The 17,626-nt window shown below is 36.0% G+C and overlaps 1 protein-coding gene across 3 annotated transcripts in view; it reads right to left on the bottom strand.

The window, feature by feature from the left end:
* Nucleotides 1-2,302: 2,302 nt before the first annotated feature.
* slc35f4 (solute carrier family 35 member F4) overlaps nt 2,303-17,626 on the bottom strand; it is a 32,431-nt gene continuing 17,107 nt past the window's right edge. The window contains exons 1-7 of one of the 3 annotated variants that reach the window (XM_057343435.1): nt 17,055-17,466; nt 11,853-12,153; nt 11,528-11,747; nt 8,099-8,224; nt 7,778-7,970; nt 6,729-6,818; nt 2,303-3,186 (exon numbers count right to left, since the gene is read on the bottom strand). In XM_057343435.1, the coding sequence (XP_057199418.1) occupies nt 2,945-3,186; nt 6,729-6,818; nt 7,778-7,970; nt 8,099-8,224; nt 11,528-11,747; nt 11,853-12,153; nt 17,055-17,130 (1,248 nt within the window). In that variant the 5' untranslated portion in view covers nt 17,131-17,466 and the 3' untranslated portion in view covers nt 2,303-2,944. Of the gene's footprint in view, nt 3,187-6,306; nt 6,384-6,728; nt 6,819-7,777; nt 7,971-8,098; nt 8,225-11,527; nt 11,748-11,852; nt 12,154-17,054; nt 17,467-17,626 lie in introns of those variants that run through there. The other 2 variants (XR_008963648.1, XM_057343434.1) reach the window with 2 other exon arrangements.

Here is a 17,626-nt window from a genome sequence, read left to right as displayed (position 1 = left end):
ATCATAAATATTATGAAGTCCATTAGTTCTGAAATAAAAAAAACTAAAAAGTTTGTTTGTTTGATATGACTTTGGGGAGAATTGCTCAAGAATTTACTATCTCACAACATTAATACTACCAAGATATTTTTTTCATTTCAAACCTCAAACATAATATTAGTAAATATTAGGTAATCTAGCATTAATCATTATTTTAAAGAAAAAATTGAAATATACACTGTAAAAAAACAGTAATTTTACAGATTTTCATATATTTTTGAAATACGGTAAAAAATCTAATTACAGGAAAAGAGCGCACATTTACAAAAAAACATGTCAATTTAGCAGTGGTGTAAAGTATTGGAGTAAATGTAATTTGTTACTGTACTTAAGTATCTTTTTGGCTACATTGTAGTTGTTCTGAGTATTAAAGATATTAGCAACATTTACTCTCTACTTGACTACATTTTTGAACAAGTATACTGTATGTACTCTTATCAGGTAGTTGTCCATCGCTGGCGGTTTATGTGTGAAATGAGGACATGACTGCAGCTGGCAATGAGGCCAAAACCAGCATGTCCAGTGCAAAAAGGCTTTGCCTTTTAAATTATACTTAACATTATTTTATTCATCCGTTATATTGAAGAGACCTTTTTGAAGGATTTTGGTTTACTTATGAGCACTTGAGCTTTAATGAGACTTGGGTGTTTGTAATAGACATAGGTTATGGTGTCGACCATGCAATTTTGAGGTGTTCAGTCTTATTATGATTATAGAAAATAAATGCAATTGCTCTCCTCACAAATCAACTGTTTCTTGTTTTTCACTGACATGTCTCATAGGTGTAGAGGACTAGTGTTTCTTTGAGCCTACATTCAGTATGAGTAAAATACTCAAGTACTGTTAAAATCAGATACTCTAAGACTTTTACTGAAGTGGTTTTGGAATTGATGACTTGTAACTTGTGATGGAGTAATTTTCGCTGCAAGGTATCTGTACTTTTACTTAAGTATGGTTTTCAGGTACTCTTTACACCTTGGCAATTTAGTGACAAAACGGTTGATTTTACGGTATTTTACTGGTGCTCCTTCTGCCAGAAAATTAAGGTTTTTCTACGGGATGTTTGGAGAACATTACTACCATTAATACTACCACCCAGATATGTTTTTTCACCTCAAAATCTAAATGAGAAATGTGTTAATTATTAAAGAGGTGTATTAGTAATAAGTCAATTCCAATTTGGAATCGGAATCGAAAGGCTAGGAATCTGAAACAAAAGGAATAGGAATCAGATACTTGAGTTTAAAATTTGAATTCCTCGTATCAATTCCTGTGTGCATATTTTCAGAAAAGTAGCTACGCGGGTTGCGTGATCTGCTGATATTTCAATAAAAGCCCTTATGAAAATTAACAATATTTTTACTATAGTAATCATAGTCTAACTATAGTATTTGCAATAAAAAGCACAGGAACCACAAATTAACCATACTTTCATTATAGTTACTACAGTTTAACCATGATGTAGTTTAGCTATGGTAATACAAATTGTAATAAATCAGAAAAAACATGGTTCTGTGTGTATACTGTATATACACAAAAACGGTGCTCATAAATGTATATATTTTTTGCAAACAAGTCAATAAGCAGGCTAAATGACCATACAGGTTGATATCTAAATGTTTTACTTCAACTGTGGAATCGAAGCTGGGAATCGATAAGAATCGAAATCGATAAGCAGAATCGGAATTGATCAAATTCAAATGATTGCCAGCCCTAATAATAAGTAATTGTATGCAAAATACATTTCTTTAAATACATCAATAAGTACACTACCAACAAAATGTGCATCATCTTATTGGCCCCTACGGATAAATGTATGTTAATCTTTCCTGAACTGCGATAGCACATGGACTGTTATCATCATCACCTCCTAGGTGGTTTAACCAGTGGCCAATAATGTGGATTTAAAGACTTCCTCTGCCCTCTCTATACTTCCCCTCCCTTTTACCTTTACTTCCTTTTTCTACCTCATTTGGTTTAATTGGGCTTCCCCAGCAGTTTGAAGATGCTCAACCTGTCCATTAATATCTCATTAGAGTCATCATAGCCGTTCACACGGAATGAAGTCCCATGATTGCCAGGTCCTTGTGTTTACTCCTGAGAGGAGTGTGATGTGTTTCCCACTGCTATTTGACACAAATAATATTAACCCCTATAAAAATGGGTCTTTGCATGATTTTGTCCAGCCTCTGAATATGTAACAATTACTTTCTTCCTTATCTACAGTAATAACATCATAATCATGGAAATAACAGGAGCTTTTTAAATATCTTTATTTTTATCTTTTATTATAAAAGAAGTCTTGTTCATTAAAGCATAATATATTTTCCCTACATACAGTATATACAATATAATACTACTACGTACAATGCAAATAATTTCATATTTCATGTTCATATACAGTATATCTCTGAATGCATTCATGTTTACAGTGAGCCAAACTGGCCCTGACAAAGTCTATATTCACAGAATACAGTCCATTGGGAGGCCTGGCTGGGATGCGGGTTTTGCGTGCAGAGGGAGATCGTCGAAAGTTCATTCACTTTTATGTATTATACCATAGGAGTTTATCTCCCAACAGAAATGTCAGGCCCTCACAAGGAAGAGAATATTACATCTCTTCTGTAAAATTAAATAAAAAAATACTGTCAGTAAATATCCCTGTTATAAGAGAGTGGGATGCTATTCTCAGAACACTCAATTAGTAACAGCATATTCTCAACTCTCAATTTCGCTCTTTTGATCGGATTGTTTTGTTATTATTAAATAATGTAACATATTTTCTCTGCTGTTTGTCAAAACATTTTCCCTATTCTTTTCCAAAACAGTAAATACAATCATTCACTTTGCCTCGTGGCAAATGGACCGCGGGCTACTCATTCCCAGGTCACAGCAAGCTTAAAGGTCATGCCATAGGGATTAATACGGCTCCGTTGGCTCTGCTCCGGCTGCGCGTTTGGATGCTGGACTCTGTGAGCTCCTCGCCGTGCTCCTCTGGTTTCTTGTCTGCCAGGGCGGTGAGGAAGCGCACGGTGACCGTATCCCACTCTTCAGGGAGCAGAAGCAGCAGGAAACCCAGGCAGATGATGCAGGTGGCAGCCAGACGCACAACACTGAAGATGACCTCATGCTTCAGCACATCAATGGCTACTCAAAGGAAAAGAAAGTAAAAACAAAAATTGAAAGTTGGTGAACATGACTTCTACTTTTTCTTATTGTGATATACTGTATACAGCCGTAGAAAAAATTAAGAGACCAATTTAAAATTATTTCCAGTTTTCTTGATTTTGCTATTTATATTTATGTGTTTAGGTATAACATGATCATTTTTGTTTCATTCTGTGAACTACTAATATTTCTAACAAATTTCAAATCAAAATATTGTTTGCATTTGCAGAAAATGAAAACAGGAGAAACAGGTCAAAATAATAGGAAAGATTCTCTGTATTTTTTCAGACCTCAAATATAGCAAAGTAAACAAGTTCATATTCACTTTTAAGCAATACAACAGTAATATTTGTACATGTCATATCACAGTTTTCTTTCGTCTTGTCATGCTGTCAGTCTTTCACATTTCTGTTGTATGACTTTATTTCACTCTTGAGGTTTGATTTTGTTGAAATATTCACTTTCACTTTGGCCAGGTGCATATATTGAATTAATTTCGAAATATTACCATTTTTATATTTTGAAATATAAAAATTCGAAATTAATTCAATATATGGACCTGGACAAAGTGAAAACAAATAGCAAGTATTTATAAGTCAATATATTGAAGCATTTTTACTCTCAAGTACATTTTCAAATATCTGTACTTTATCAGTGTTTTTACTTTGGAAAAATGTTACTTCACAACATTATATAGCATAAGTTTTACTCCACCAAATGTAATTTTTTTACTTTTAAAAGTATGTAAAGTACTAGATTTTTTTATGTACTACAGTACTATATTAAAGGTTAAAAACATGTAAAAGATGTATTCATAAAATGTAGTGCCGTAAAAAGTATAATATACTGTATGCTCTACAATGTAGTGAAGTAAAAACACTCACAAAGTACAAAAATAACGTGAAAAATGCACTTGAGTAAAAGTAAAAATACTCCACAACTATCCATCTCTGATTATCAGACATAAACCTGACGGGAACTATGTGAACTTTTACAAAGACAAAAATGTTATTTTGTAACATTTTCTGAAAATGTTTTTATTTAATAATTAACGGGTGCATTGTAGTCATGCTTTTCTCTTTTTTTAATAGTACAATGTTTTGATAGAAACTCCTGTTAATTGCTTAAGCTTAACTACACAAGACTGGCTTTCTTTAATTTAAATGTGACCTCTTATCTTCACTGTCCAAACACCATGAGCAGGTGGGAATAACTGACTTTGCAAAGTTCTCTGGGCTAGGCGACCAATTAATTTCAGTCAACTAAGATTCATAACTGCTAATAAAGAAAAATACAGCAGCTTTACAGTGGCTGATATTTTAAGAACTCTTCTTTTTCTGTGCCTGTTTTTTGACTCTTTACAACTGTTGCTCACAAGGCCAAAGAAATCAAATCATGTTTATTGCTTGAGTTCCACATTATTGACTGTGACATGGTGAAAGAATTTATTACAATTACATTTCATGATAATATGATAAGGTACAGGCAGCCGGTTGTTATCTAAGAAGGGAGGGTGTTGCATCACACTGAAGGGGCTTATTTCGCGTAAGGTAAGAAACGATGTTCAAATGTCACGAACAGGCAATTTGGTTTAATAATTTGTAAATATAATGTAATATACTGTATGTTATTAAAAGACATACTTAATTTGTCAAAAAAACCTGTCAAAATGTTACCATGTGTTTTGAGAGGTTGTTTTCTGGGAATAACGGACTGGCCAATCAGAATGAAGCATTCCAAGTTCCAACGAGCCGTGTAATAATAAAATGTAACCAATTTACCTTCACTATCTCTAATAATACAGGACAATCAGTAAAATTCAGAGCCACAAAGAATGTAGCACAAATTCGATTTGTTGCAGATGCACGAAGAAAAACCACGCGTGAATTAACTTGGTGACCTTGAAGATAGTTTTTAAAGCCAAGCGCACTCTTAAGACATTTACTTTTGTACTGGAAACCTCAAAAGCCCTTGTGTGACAGGGTGGCAGATTGCTTCTAGCGAGGACACTGTATAGTTAGTTACTCATTATTTTCAGATGAAGGCTGAGAGATTAAATATGTTACAGTTTTGGGGTGATTATCCCAAAGCCTTTCAGGAAAATCTCCAGGTTATTTAAAATTTTTGTATACATTCATACTGATTAACATTTTATTAAAACCTATTTTTCATAAGGGCTGATTTTAAGAGTGTTAAGATTTTTTTGCATTGCAACATTTTGATGACAACGAAGAGCATTTCCTCAAATCATACATTGTGAAGTATTAACTCCTTGTGTATTAATTCATTGGTAGTGGTGTATTACCATTGTTTACATTTTCACCACTGTTTTTATTTATATTTTAATACGGTTAAATACTGTATATAATATAGTTTGGAATACAGTTTGTGCATTGTAATTTTAAATGACATACATTTTATAGACAAAAGTACCGGGACACCCTCTTCTTATAAACATGTTTATATATTCCAGTAATTTCAATCAAATACAACTTTTAATGTTATGCCATACCATGTTAAAGAATTTAGTTTTCATCTTTGCTGCAACAGTTTTGGAAGGATCTTTTTCTGCCATTGACAAGTCATTGATGGGTTTGGTTGATAAGTGTTTGGCTCAAAGCCTGCAAGTCACACCAAAGGTGTTCAGCTGGGTTCAGGTCTGGGCCCATTAAAGTTCCTTCCAGGGTTGTACTAAATTCAGAATTGAATTGAGAATGACCCCTAAATTCCAATTCAGTTCTTGAATTTGAATTAGCATTTGAATTGAGATTGCAAACAGGAAGCTGAATTGCAATTCAAATTCAAATTGCAGTAAGTAGAATTGGAATTCCATAAAATTCAAAGAAATTCATGATACATAATTAAGGTGTATTTGACAATGAAGCTTTACAGTATATATTACATATGATTACAACATGAATTTCATACATATATTATTGTATGGACTTTATGTACACAATACTTTATTATAGTAAATAGACCTTCTTTTTTTTTTTTTACCACAAATTGACATCAAAAACATACTCTATAAAACAGATCATTAAAATTGTAATAACTTTCAAATTGTGGAAAATGATAGCACTTCATTTCCCAGAATACCTTGCTGTATCCAAGTCTTCAAAATGGTTGACCAAACATTTGAGGAACTGTTGACCATTAGATGCAACAGCGTTACCCTGTAAAGTACTTTAATAAATGATAATTGCATTTACCAAAACATTGTTTCATTTGATTACTTTGAAATGAAGATATTGCTAATTATTCAACATTAAGGGAATGTATGCTTAATGTTAGTGTCTGTACTTCCATTAGGAAGAAAAATGTATGTTAAAAGTATCACATTCTCAATGATATGTGATAAGAATTAATTTCTCTGAATTGCAATGAATTCAATTCCACTTCCTGTAATTCCAATTCAAATTCAATTCAACATCCTGTAGGGTGGAGTCAATTCAAATTCAAATTCATTCATTTAATTGAATTAAAGTCTGAAATTCTGTGTGTAATGATGTACAACATACCTGCATTGCCTGGAACACTGAGTAACGTCCCAATGGATATGAGTATAGGATATGTGAGCACCACTCCTACATTGACCAGGATGTTGAAAACTATAACAGAGAAAGGGAGAGAATATTATCTTATGGTTTCGTCATGCATAGTTAATCATACCTAGAAGTGTCTGTCATTCTATCCTCTCTGTGTGGTTGAAAACAAAGATAACTTCACAAGATTTTGATGAGTGGCAAAAGTGAATGGATATCCCACTGTCCTTAAAACACCCCAGAGACTTAGCACTTCACTTTAGATCAAATATACAGTAAATACAAGTGGATTTGTTACTATCATGGTTTACACTGTCTGACGCAGCACGTATTGGATATCTAAGAAACGCTACTTCGGAGTGTAAATTGATTCTAACCTGATTTCTCTTACTTACTAAGCACTTAAAGTACTCTTGGAAGTGTACTTAGGTGTTGTATATGATCCATTACTGTAACAACAATGTACTCAATTACACAGCAATGATCAAATGTTACCATCCATCAGCAGTATTTCATGTCATTCATTGTCAAATTTTTTTGCTAAGCTCCACCTACTTTGGGAAATGTTGCTCACTCACTAAATTTTACAGAATATTATATGGGAATGAACTGTTGGGATGGGAAAATTTGTATGATTTTTCATAAAATGTTTTTATTAAGTGGTAAAAGCTGTAAGAATACTATTCCTGTGTGGGCGGAAATGAAATGTCCCAATTTTCTTAAAAAATTTAAATGATAAAAATGTAATTATAAAATAAAACATTATAATTTAATGATAAAATAAATATAAAATATCTTCATTATAAAATAAATGTTAAAAATTAGAAATAATTTATTTATAAATAATTATTAAATATATATAAAAAAATTATGTGAACATCTGAAACTTCTGTACTTACATACAGGTTTCAATCGACCTTACTTTAGAAAAGAACAATGTTAGTCTAATGACATGATAAATGGCAGCATTGCTAATGTACTGCTCGTAATGTTTTTAAAGCCTTTTTCCATCAATTCAGTGATACCTAGCCAGAGGCCGGCCACCCCACAAAGGTAACCCCATGGCAAGGAGGACAGGGAACCCCAGTGCTCCACTTTGGTGAAGTAGAGAATCAAAGGAACGCAGGAGATGAAGATGAGGTTGAAGAAACCCATCGTGGAAAAGAAATGAGCTGCCTCGCCCAAATTGGCACTGCCAAGGAACATCTTAAACAGCACCTGAGTGGCACAAAGAGGTTTTGCTGGAAATGCATATCAACATTAAATACTAAAGGAGTTTTTATGATCATCAAGGTCTGTTCTTGGAATTGTTGTGTCTGCTGAGCAGGAAAACTAACTGTACTGACCTTGTAGAGCGCTGAGGTGGAGGCGGAGCCAACTGCAAAGGCCACACCCATGAATGAATCCCCATGGAAACCATCAGCATATGCCATCATGACAATCCCTGTGATTGCCATAATGGCAGCCACAATCTAAGAGAAAAAATTGGTAAAGATTAACAAACAATCTGTCACTAAACCACAAACATCTAGTTGGAAGCTGAAACACTGATTTACTTGGCACGATAAACTAATAAATTGTGACAAAGGAATAAAGGAATTTTGGCATAAGCCTATAACAGCTTTTTTTTACACCAAATTCTTACTGATTCACAAAGGACTTTTGTAACTCTGTTATAAAATAAGTGCCACATCAATTGTTCGCTCTCAGTAATCTTCAGGCTGCAGTTTCAAACCAATTTCACGATTCATTTGAGAATCACTTATGTAACTCATTTCAACACACACTCTGTAACTATTTTGATGGTGGTTTATGAGTCCATTAATGTATCTTATTGGTTGTGAATGTATGTAAGAAATAAGTGTCGGCTCATCAGTGGAGGAAAAGTGCCTCCTTGTTCCTAAACTGAGCAATCAGAACAGTTATTCAAATAAGGTAACATTATTTGCTGAAGGGAGGCTCATTTCAATGTGACTCCCTCATAAACAACCAATAGCATCTGATCATAATCAACAGTTAGATACCATTGATTATGACTGTAGCCATTGTGAGCAGGAGTGTGGATAACAGAACACACTAAAGAAACACAAGTGAAGAGTAAATGTCATGTTTGGCAAAACTATTAATGGAAATCATAATAATCGAATAATGTCAAAGCGTGTGTATTTATGATACGTTTGTATGATTTACGTTTATAAATTTGCAACAGTGAAAAAGCAGAAGATAAATTTGTTAAAATGTTAGACTGAAGGGGACCCTCCATTCATAAATTTATAAACGATTGCACTGACCAGTCTGTAGACGGAACTGTGTGATTTCTTAAGATAATTTCCCACTTTGACAAGCGCTTGTGATCGGAAAGATTTCTTTAAATCTCCTCAGAAAATTCCCCCAACAGCTGCCCTTGGAAATTATTGGCAATTGTTGCAAAACTAACCCTGACTGAGTAGCTATGTTTCCATCACCCGGTTTTATGCACATTTTTATGGATCACATCAGCAAAATTCTTAAAAAAAGGAGGTGGTTTTTGACTTGAGCGAAAAATTTATGGGAGATGGAAACACATTTGCAGAACATAGTCTGACGTACAGTAGCAAACATTAAAAGTATGTGACTTATCATTTGTTTTCATGAATGATGAGTTTCCGGTTTCCTCGTTTTATTTAATGTTGGTTGCTAGGTTGGTTGCTAGGTTACCAGTTATACATGGACGGTATCAAAGTGTCACGGGTGTGGCAAGAAGAACCCAAATGCAGGCAGGCAGTGATGAAGGGGTTAAACACAAGACTTTTATTTAACTAAACAAAACAAAACACCCTCGATGGGGAAAACGGAACTAAGACAATATACAGTATATAGATAAATATAAAACAAAAGACTTCCCACGTGGGGGCAAACAAGAAAACAAGAACAGCAAAAACCAAACAGAAAAACACAACCAAACAATATAAACAAAAACCATGGCAGGGCACAACACAAAAACTCACGGATCAACGGACAAGGTATGGAACAGGACATCTGTGTACACAGAACGCACATCAAACGTAATACACGAGCAACAAGACAATGAAACAAGAGGGCATTTTAAAGGAGAGACAAACGGGGGATAATTACACAGGGCAGGTGGGAAACATTAGACACGGCAGGGAAGCAATACAAGAAACGAGAGGGGCGGGGCCAATGACAAGACACGAGAAAACACATGAGATGTCAAAAACATAAACATCTCATGGCTTTCTCACATAGAACCTAAGGGCTCCGTCCCGATCCTGCCACACGACTAGAAATACAGAACCAGGACGGCAGAAACGTGACACAATGTGACAGCATAAACAAACGTTACTGCGTATGCACGCGTTTGTGGACTGCCCTTAACTTCCGGTACACGTTCGCAAATAATAGAGTGCCTGTAGATTATTACTGATAACAAGCAAAATAAACCAAGAAGAACCGTTACTTGGCTAAACCAGCCTCTCGCAATATTTTGTATTTAGACTGCGATACCAAGCTCAACCACTAGATGTCAATGTCCCATACGGTTTCTTTAAATGCCACAAAAATACATGACCCATTCAACAAATTGTTTATTTAATAAGATTAACATACAACAAAATTCAACAAATCGTTTATTTAAAACAATTATTATACAATAAAATAATGATATAAATTTATATAAACAGTTATATTATTAGACACTAGCCAAACACAGACCGGAAGTTAACTGCAGTCGAGGCGCGCACGTCCGATGAAACGGTCTATATAACTAGATGCCAAATTAGCAGCTGTTTCTATGGGCCGCTATAGAGGGTATGCATTGACTTCACTTTCCCACGTGAACACGCCGGGACACGCCCTCTTGAGAGCCAGGACACGTTCCCTTGAGTGGTAAAACAAGCAGCAAAATGGCTGCTTTCAATTAGGACTAAAACACGCGATTATTTGCTGAAATTAAAAGCAGTTGGACTCGACGATGATCCTTATGATTTACAAAGGAACCAGGTGTCCTTGGACACTGCATTTCCTGATATTGTAAGCAGCCATTTTGCTGAGTGTTTTGCCACTCAAGGGAGCCTGTTTAGGCGTGTTCACGTGGGAAAGTGACGTCACATGCATAACCTCTATACGTAGGTCATCCTCCATATTGGAACGTGTGAGTTGGTGTCATGACAAATTCTGCCCCCGTGTGAATTGTTTCCATTTAAGACCCAATCTAGTAGGTAGTTGTAAAGCCTGATCACAAAGTTGTTATCTCGATATGTTGTTGTATGGCTAACCAAAGCTGTGTTAGCATCTAGCGAACTAAATACGCTGTATAAAATAAAAGCATTAAAATGACGTTAAAATTTAAGTTTACGAAAAACATAGAAGGCGCATTTTTTTGTCAAAGCTTAATGTAACATAAAAGCCATTATTTCTGGGTCAACATCTGCTTAAACAAAAAAAAACATCTTTTGATATTTTAAAATTACCATGGTTTTATTTTACTAAATAACTAAAACAGTTTATTTATTTGTTTGAAAAAGACAATAATGGTCATTTTAACAAGTACTAGCGACATAAATCGTAATGTAATTTTGAAAGAATTGCAATCAGGCACTAAAAAGAGTACCTATTAGACGTTCTTTTGTGTCCTAAGCGGACACAGTTCACACGGGGGGTAGAATTTGTCATGACACCGGTCTGTAAACTAGTGTTCCCAGTTCGTGGTTTTCTGATTGAATTGAGCTATTCCTACATTAAGAGTCCTGTAATAATCAAGGATATGCTCCACCTACCCGCACACCCATGAAACGATCTTTGAGGACGATCCATGACAGCAGGAAGACAAAGGCTTTGTGGCAGCAGTAGAGTGCTGAGACATCCGTAGCGGTTAGTTTTCTCAGCGCCAGGAGGTACAGGTAGTTAGTCAACGTCCATAATATGGAGAAAGGTGCTGTTCTCTTCAGAAGGACCCTCAGAGACATGCCTTCCTCTCCAAACAGCCGACTGCATTCCCTGCATTAGAAAATGTAATTGCTTTTCTTTGTAAACATCCTACATGCACATTATCGATCAAAGTTCTGTATCCTAATTCACCTGATTGATTGATTTTCACTTCACCTGAATTTTTGAATGGGCGTCTGCTTCTCTCTGGTGGTGGCCACGTGCCCAGAGTAGTAGAGGGGAAAGGAGAGGATGTTCCAGTTGGTGCTGAACCAGGTGATGAAAAAGGGACAGGAAAAGGACTTATATGTCAGCTGGACCACTTGCGTTGTGCCCACCCAGGACGAGGAGACGCACAGAACCACAAGCAGGCCACCCAGCACCTTCAGGACTGTGGTGGCGCAGGTCTGATATGCAGATCCATCACCACTGGTTTCACTGACTGGAGTCTCTGCGTGTGACTCTGAACCATCTTCTCCTGAAACAGAGACATCAGTGTTGCACCATCACTGCGGATATGTATTTACTCGCTCTTACTGTATAAACAAGCAAATAAAACATGATCACAGTGCTTTGGAATATCTTATTTTTATTCTTTGCACACTTTTTGTAATTAATTCAGCTTCTGCTTACCGTACATGTACCGTTTCATGAGAAACCCTTCAGTTAAAGGGATAGTTTACCCAAATATGAAAATCCTGTCATCATTTCCTTACCCTCTTGTCATTTTAAACCTGTATGAATTTCTTCTGCAAAACACAAATAATATATGTGACCCTGGACAACAATTTTTCAAAAATGAGATTTATACATAATCTGAAAGCTGAATAAATAAGCTTTCTATCGATCTATGATTTGTTAGAAGCGGACAATATTTGGCCGAGATACAACTATTTAAAACTCTGGAATCTGAGGGTGCAAAAAAATCAATATACTGAGAAAATCGCCTTTAAAGTTGTCCAAATGAAGTCCTTACTTAGCATAGCATCTTACTCACAAAAATAAAGTTTTGATATATTTACAGTACGAAATTTACAAAATATCTTCATGGAACATGATCTTTACTTAATATCCTAATGATTTTTGGCATAAAAGAAAAATCGATAATTTTGACTGACTGGTTTTGTGGTCCCGGGTCACATATTTCGAAGAAAGTTGGTAAGCAAACAGCATTGGCACCCATTCCCTTCTTGTGTATGGACACAAAACCAATGCAAGTGAATAGGTGCCGTCGCTGTTCCCAACATTCTTCAAAATATCTTCTTTTGTGTTCTTCAGAAGAAAGTAAGTCATACAGGTTTAAAATGACAAGAGGGTGAGTAAATGATGACAGAATTGTCATTTTTGGGTGAACTATCACTTGAAGGGAATCTAAATTTTCTAAAAGTAATGTACGGTATATGCAAAATAAAAATAAAAAATGTTCAAAGCAGATTTTCTTGAGTGCCTTTTCACAACCCAGGCAGGCGGTTCTTCCAAGCAATAGATGTTGTTTGGTAGCAAGGCCCAGTTACCCCATGCCACAACAATACCATCTTGACACAAAAAGAATTTATTTCCATTGAAAGCCATTTAAAAACAGACATTTGTCAGGCTGTTAAAAGCCTGATATGTGTCCCTGTCTGCCCTTTTGACGTCACAGCTCAAAATAGTTACCAGTGAGGGGTTTGGGAGTGTCATCAGCCAATCAGCATAGTCAAACACAAGGACACAATTTTTCTTGTGGCTCAGGTAGTTAAACAAAAACATAAAACATGTTCCTATAAATGAAAATGAAAATTCTATCTTTTTCCATCTGTTTTTCACTCTGTAACTCTGTATAGGTTTACTTACATTACAGTAATTTATTTTATGCTAAAACTATTCTTTACAAAGGACAATAATTCCTGTCTTAGGTTTACAACAAAATATTACACATTTTTATGTGAAAGGAGTGAAGCGAATTATATGCTTTGTTGGCGTGTTTTACTCATGAGAAATGCTGCTGCAGACATCTCTCTATGGTATGTAGGGATGTATTGATCAGTAGCTGTCAGTGTCAGTTACTTGCAGGTGAAGCACTAATGCTGGTGTATAAAAATCTGCCTATGTTGCAGTCAAGCCTCTGTCAGAAATAGCTACAGGGTCATGGAGAAGCATACAGAGACCATTCAGATAAAGCATGCATAGTGAGATATACGTAGAAACCTGACACCAGCAGGCGTCCACACAGACATCTAAAAACATCCTGCCTGTTTTTAGTCATGAGTCGTGACTTCCTTTACCCGCAGATGTATTCAGTCTAACTGTAAACATTACATCCAGGTCTACATTGCATAGATAGACAGATGCAGAGAAACAGACAGACAGATAGATAGAAAAAAAAAAAAATAGGTAGGTAGGTAGGTAGGTAGAAGGTAGATAGATAGAAAGAAAGAAAGACAGACAGACAGACGGACGGACAGATAGATAGACAGACATATGCCATTGGAAATGGCTCTTGAGATTGAACAAAGAGAAAGAGCGCTTGTATCACAAAGCCAAGATCCGCTATGCTGTAGACTCAGAGTGATCAATTTACACCAGGCCAGGAATAAAAGATGACATGCACTGGCCCATGGTCACTAACTTGCAGTTTGCTAGGTCAGCAAGCACATCTACACATCTACACACGCACGCACGCACGCACGCACGCACGCACGCACGCACGCACGCACACACACACACACACACACACACACACACTTTCACTTACAAAGCCTCTTTGGTTTTGAGTTAAGCCATATACCTTAAAGCTAATCCTTATTACGGGCAATGTCGGGTTAATGTTGTCAAAAATCACTAGGAGAATGCAACAAATACAGTGATCACTCCACCACCCATCTACCCCTTAGGTCTCAATAGGGTAATGATAATACTTTTGAGGGCACAAGGCAAATAGATTTGTGCTGAAAGAATGAAAAAAAAAACGCCTGAATGAAAAAAGGAGCTAAGCAAATGTTTTTGGGTCCTTTCGTGAATGAGATGCCGGGGGTTTGAGATGAAATATCATGTGCTTTAGTAAGTCGCATTGCAGGACAGATCAGCAGCAATGGTAAAACACAAACTCAAGTCCTTTGAATACTTGTACAAGACACTGGCCTTATGAACACTGTTTCTGTATTATTAATAGTTACTCATGTTTTAACTCAACATAAATTCAATGAAGTTAGAACAGCCTCAATAAAATCCTGCAACATGGTAAACATTCTGTCCAGGGCATAATGCATTAGGCCAAACCACAAACTGCCTTAGTGAAATAAATCATTATCTAATTTCACTGCAATGCTTTATTAAGCTGCTTCTACACCATAAAGCTGCCCGGCTCTCTGTTTCTACAAGGGACGGTCCACACATACTGTACCAAACATAATACTGGCCACCAGGTCCCTGGATAGTAAGAGTAAGCAGAACTTTTTACAGTTTGTTCATTAATATGAGATCATATTAACTGAATGTGTAATATTTATACAAAACTACAAATCAATTTAAGTACAGCATGTTTATTACACTACGTAGCTATGAAAAAATATAAACTAAATGTTAACAAAAATAATAAATTTGAGTTTGTGGCAAATTGAAACCTAAAACCATACTCTACAATACTGTATATAGAAAAAATATAATGACACAAAACCCTTTTTCTTTATTTTTAATCAGTGACATAAAAACCACAGTTTGATAGGAAGGGGAGTCTAAACAGCGAGTATATGATTTCATATACTTCATGCGTATATGAAGTATATGAAATCTCAACACAATAAAAAAACGCCTTAAAGCGTTTATTTACAGATAATTCATGGCAGATTTCATTGTCAGCAAGTACTTCAGTTGTAAAACATACTGCAGTAATAAAACATAATAACATGAATAAAATGTTCCACTTAAAACTGTTACAACTGGTACAATTTTGAGTATGGTGCAGTTGCTGATAAATTATGAAAATTTGTCATGGTAGGCACATGGAACAATTTTTGGTGCAAGGATTTTGGAAGTAAAACAAATCTAAAGAAATAAAACATTTACGCACCATTAAAAACCACAGAAAATGTAATATTGGAACTCAAATATAACACCAAATTGAAATGAAGATGTTTCACTTGTTTTCTGTCACAGCAACAGCTAAACCATTACTCAACTCGAATGGTGCCGTTTTTAAAGAAAAAACCTCCTACCTGACAACTTTTTATACCTATTTTTTGGTTAAAATGGGCCCCCACAGTGTACACCTACACTGGCAGACATTTTATATCCCCTGGATAGCTTGGCTGAACAGCTCAACAACCTGAGAAGGCCAACACAATCAGGCAACCGCAGGTCCAAAATGTGGAGGCGCAGAAATGTTACATCACGGGTAAATCCCTGATTTACCACACCTACATATTTCACGGTTCTACACAAAATAACACAAAATACTATTGTCATTTTACAGCAAGGAGATTCATAAACATTACAAAACAAAACAAAACTTTTGAACAAGGTCAATGTAATTTGGGGAAGTTAGGACCAAATTCCTGGAGATGTTTCTCAGAGTTGTAACATATCCTGAATGATGTTGAGCAGTTACAAAGTATTACATATTTTAAACTCCTTTTTGACCTCCTGTTTGCCCTTAAACAAGTGAAAACTGACAGAACCAACAATCACTAGAAATTCACTAGCTATTACAACATCATGTGTACAATGAAACTAATGAACCTAACGCAAAGTAAATATATACAGACATCAAATTATAAAAAACAACCTTCAAATCATTTTGTTATAAAGCTGATGTTTTTGACAATTTTAACATCTGGTCAAATCACCTGGCCAAGTAGATGTGAGGTCCATTTGTATGAAATTACTGGCTAGTCACAATCCCATAACTGTGTTATATGGTGCTTTAAAGACGACATCACAAAACACTCGCTAAGTAAATCTACCTTTAGGTTTGTTTTAAATGTGACCAGACATATAGTGGACTCTTGTGTGGTTCTTTCTAGAACTCACAGAAAAGCACCGCAACACCATGTTACTGTATTATACCTAAATAAACAAACAGTTCCTTATTAAATAAAATGAAATTCAATTCTGAAAATGTAATCCGAACTGCTGAGACGAAACATTCTAGTCCTTTTTTGTTGCAAACACACAAAGCATCTATAAACGAACACAATGCAAGCAGATACACAATTTTATATGAAACTAAATAGATTTACTACAGATTAACCCTTAGCCAAACTATACCCTACTGTAAATTAGCCAAACTATACCCTACTGTAAATTTAGTAAAAATAGCATTATTGACTTTATTAATGAACCATTTTGACTCATTATTGTCAGACTTAGCAAACTTCCACAGAAACACACATGATGTTTTACCTTCAGAGATGGGGCAGGTGAGCACCTGGGTGCTATATGAGCTGAGAGGGGCCACTCTGGCCGAGTGTTTCTTCATTCTCTCCTCCTTCCTTGGGGGTCCTATAGGTTTGGAAAGTGTGTGGGTGAGCAACACGGCTCAACTCCTCCGCCAAACCCACTTCATTCCTACGCGCATCTCTGCTGTCCCCCCACAGCTCCTCTTTAGTTCTTGATATCTTCTGTTCTCCTGCTCTGACGTCTCTCCTTCTGACAACTGACAAACTTCTCTCTCTCTTCCTCAGCCTCTCTCACGCTCACTCCCCGCCTGGTGCTTATAATCATAGAGTCATGCAGTTGTGGCTCTAGAGTAGATGTTGCACTGTCATGCTGGTAGCCTGCGTCTCCTAGGGAGACTGAGCTGCAAGTGTGTGTAGAATGCAATCAACCCCTTCATCTCTCTCTCTCTCTCTCTCTCTCTCTCTCTCTCTGTCTCTCTCTCTCTGTCCCCGCCTCTCATTTGCTCAGAGTATCCTTTGCTCTGTTTGGAAGGTAACCAAGCAGCTCGAGCTAATTATGCTGCGTTGGCCCCTTTT

This window comes from Triplophysa rosa, linkage group LG10 (genome assembly GCF_024868665.1).
Source record: "Triplophysa rosa linkage group LG10, Trosa_1v2, whole genome shotgun sequence".
NCBI classification, from domain to species: Eukaryota; Metazoa; Chordata; class Actinopteri; order Cypriniformes; family Nemacheilidae; genus Triplophysa; species Triplophysa rosa.
This window is presented reverse-complemented; position numbering and strand designations above follow the sequence as displayed.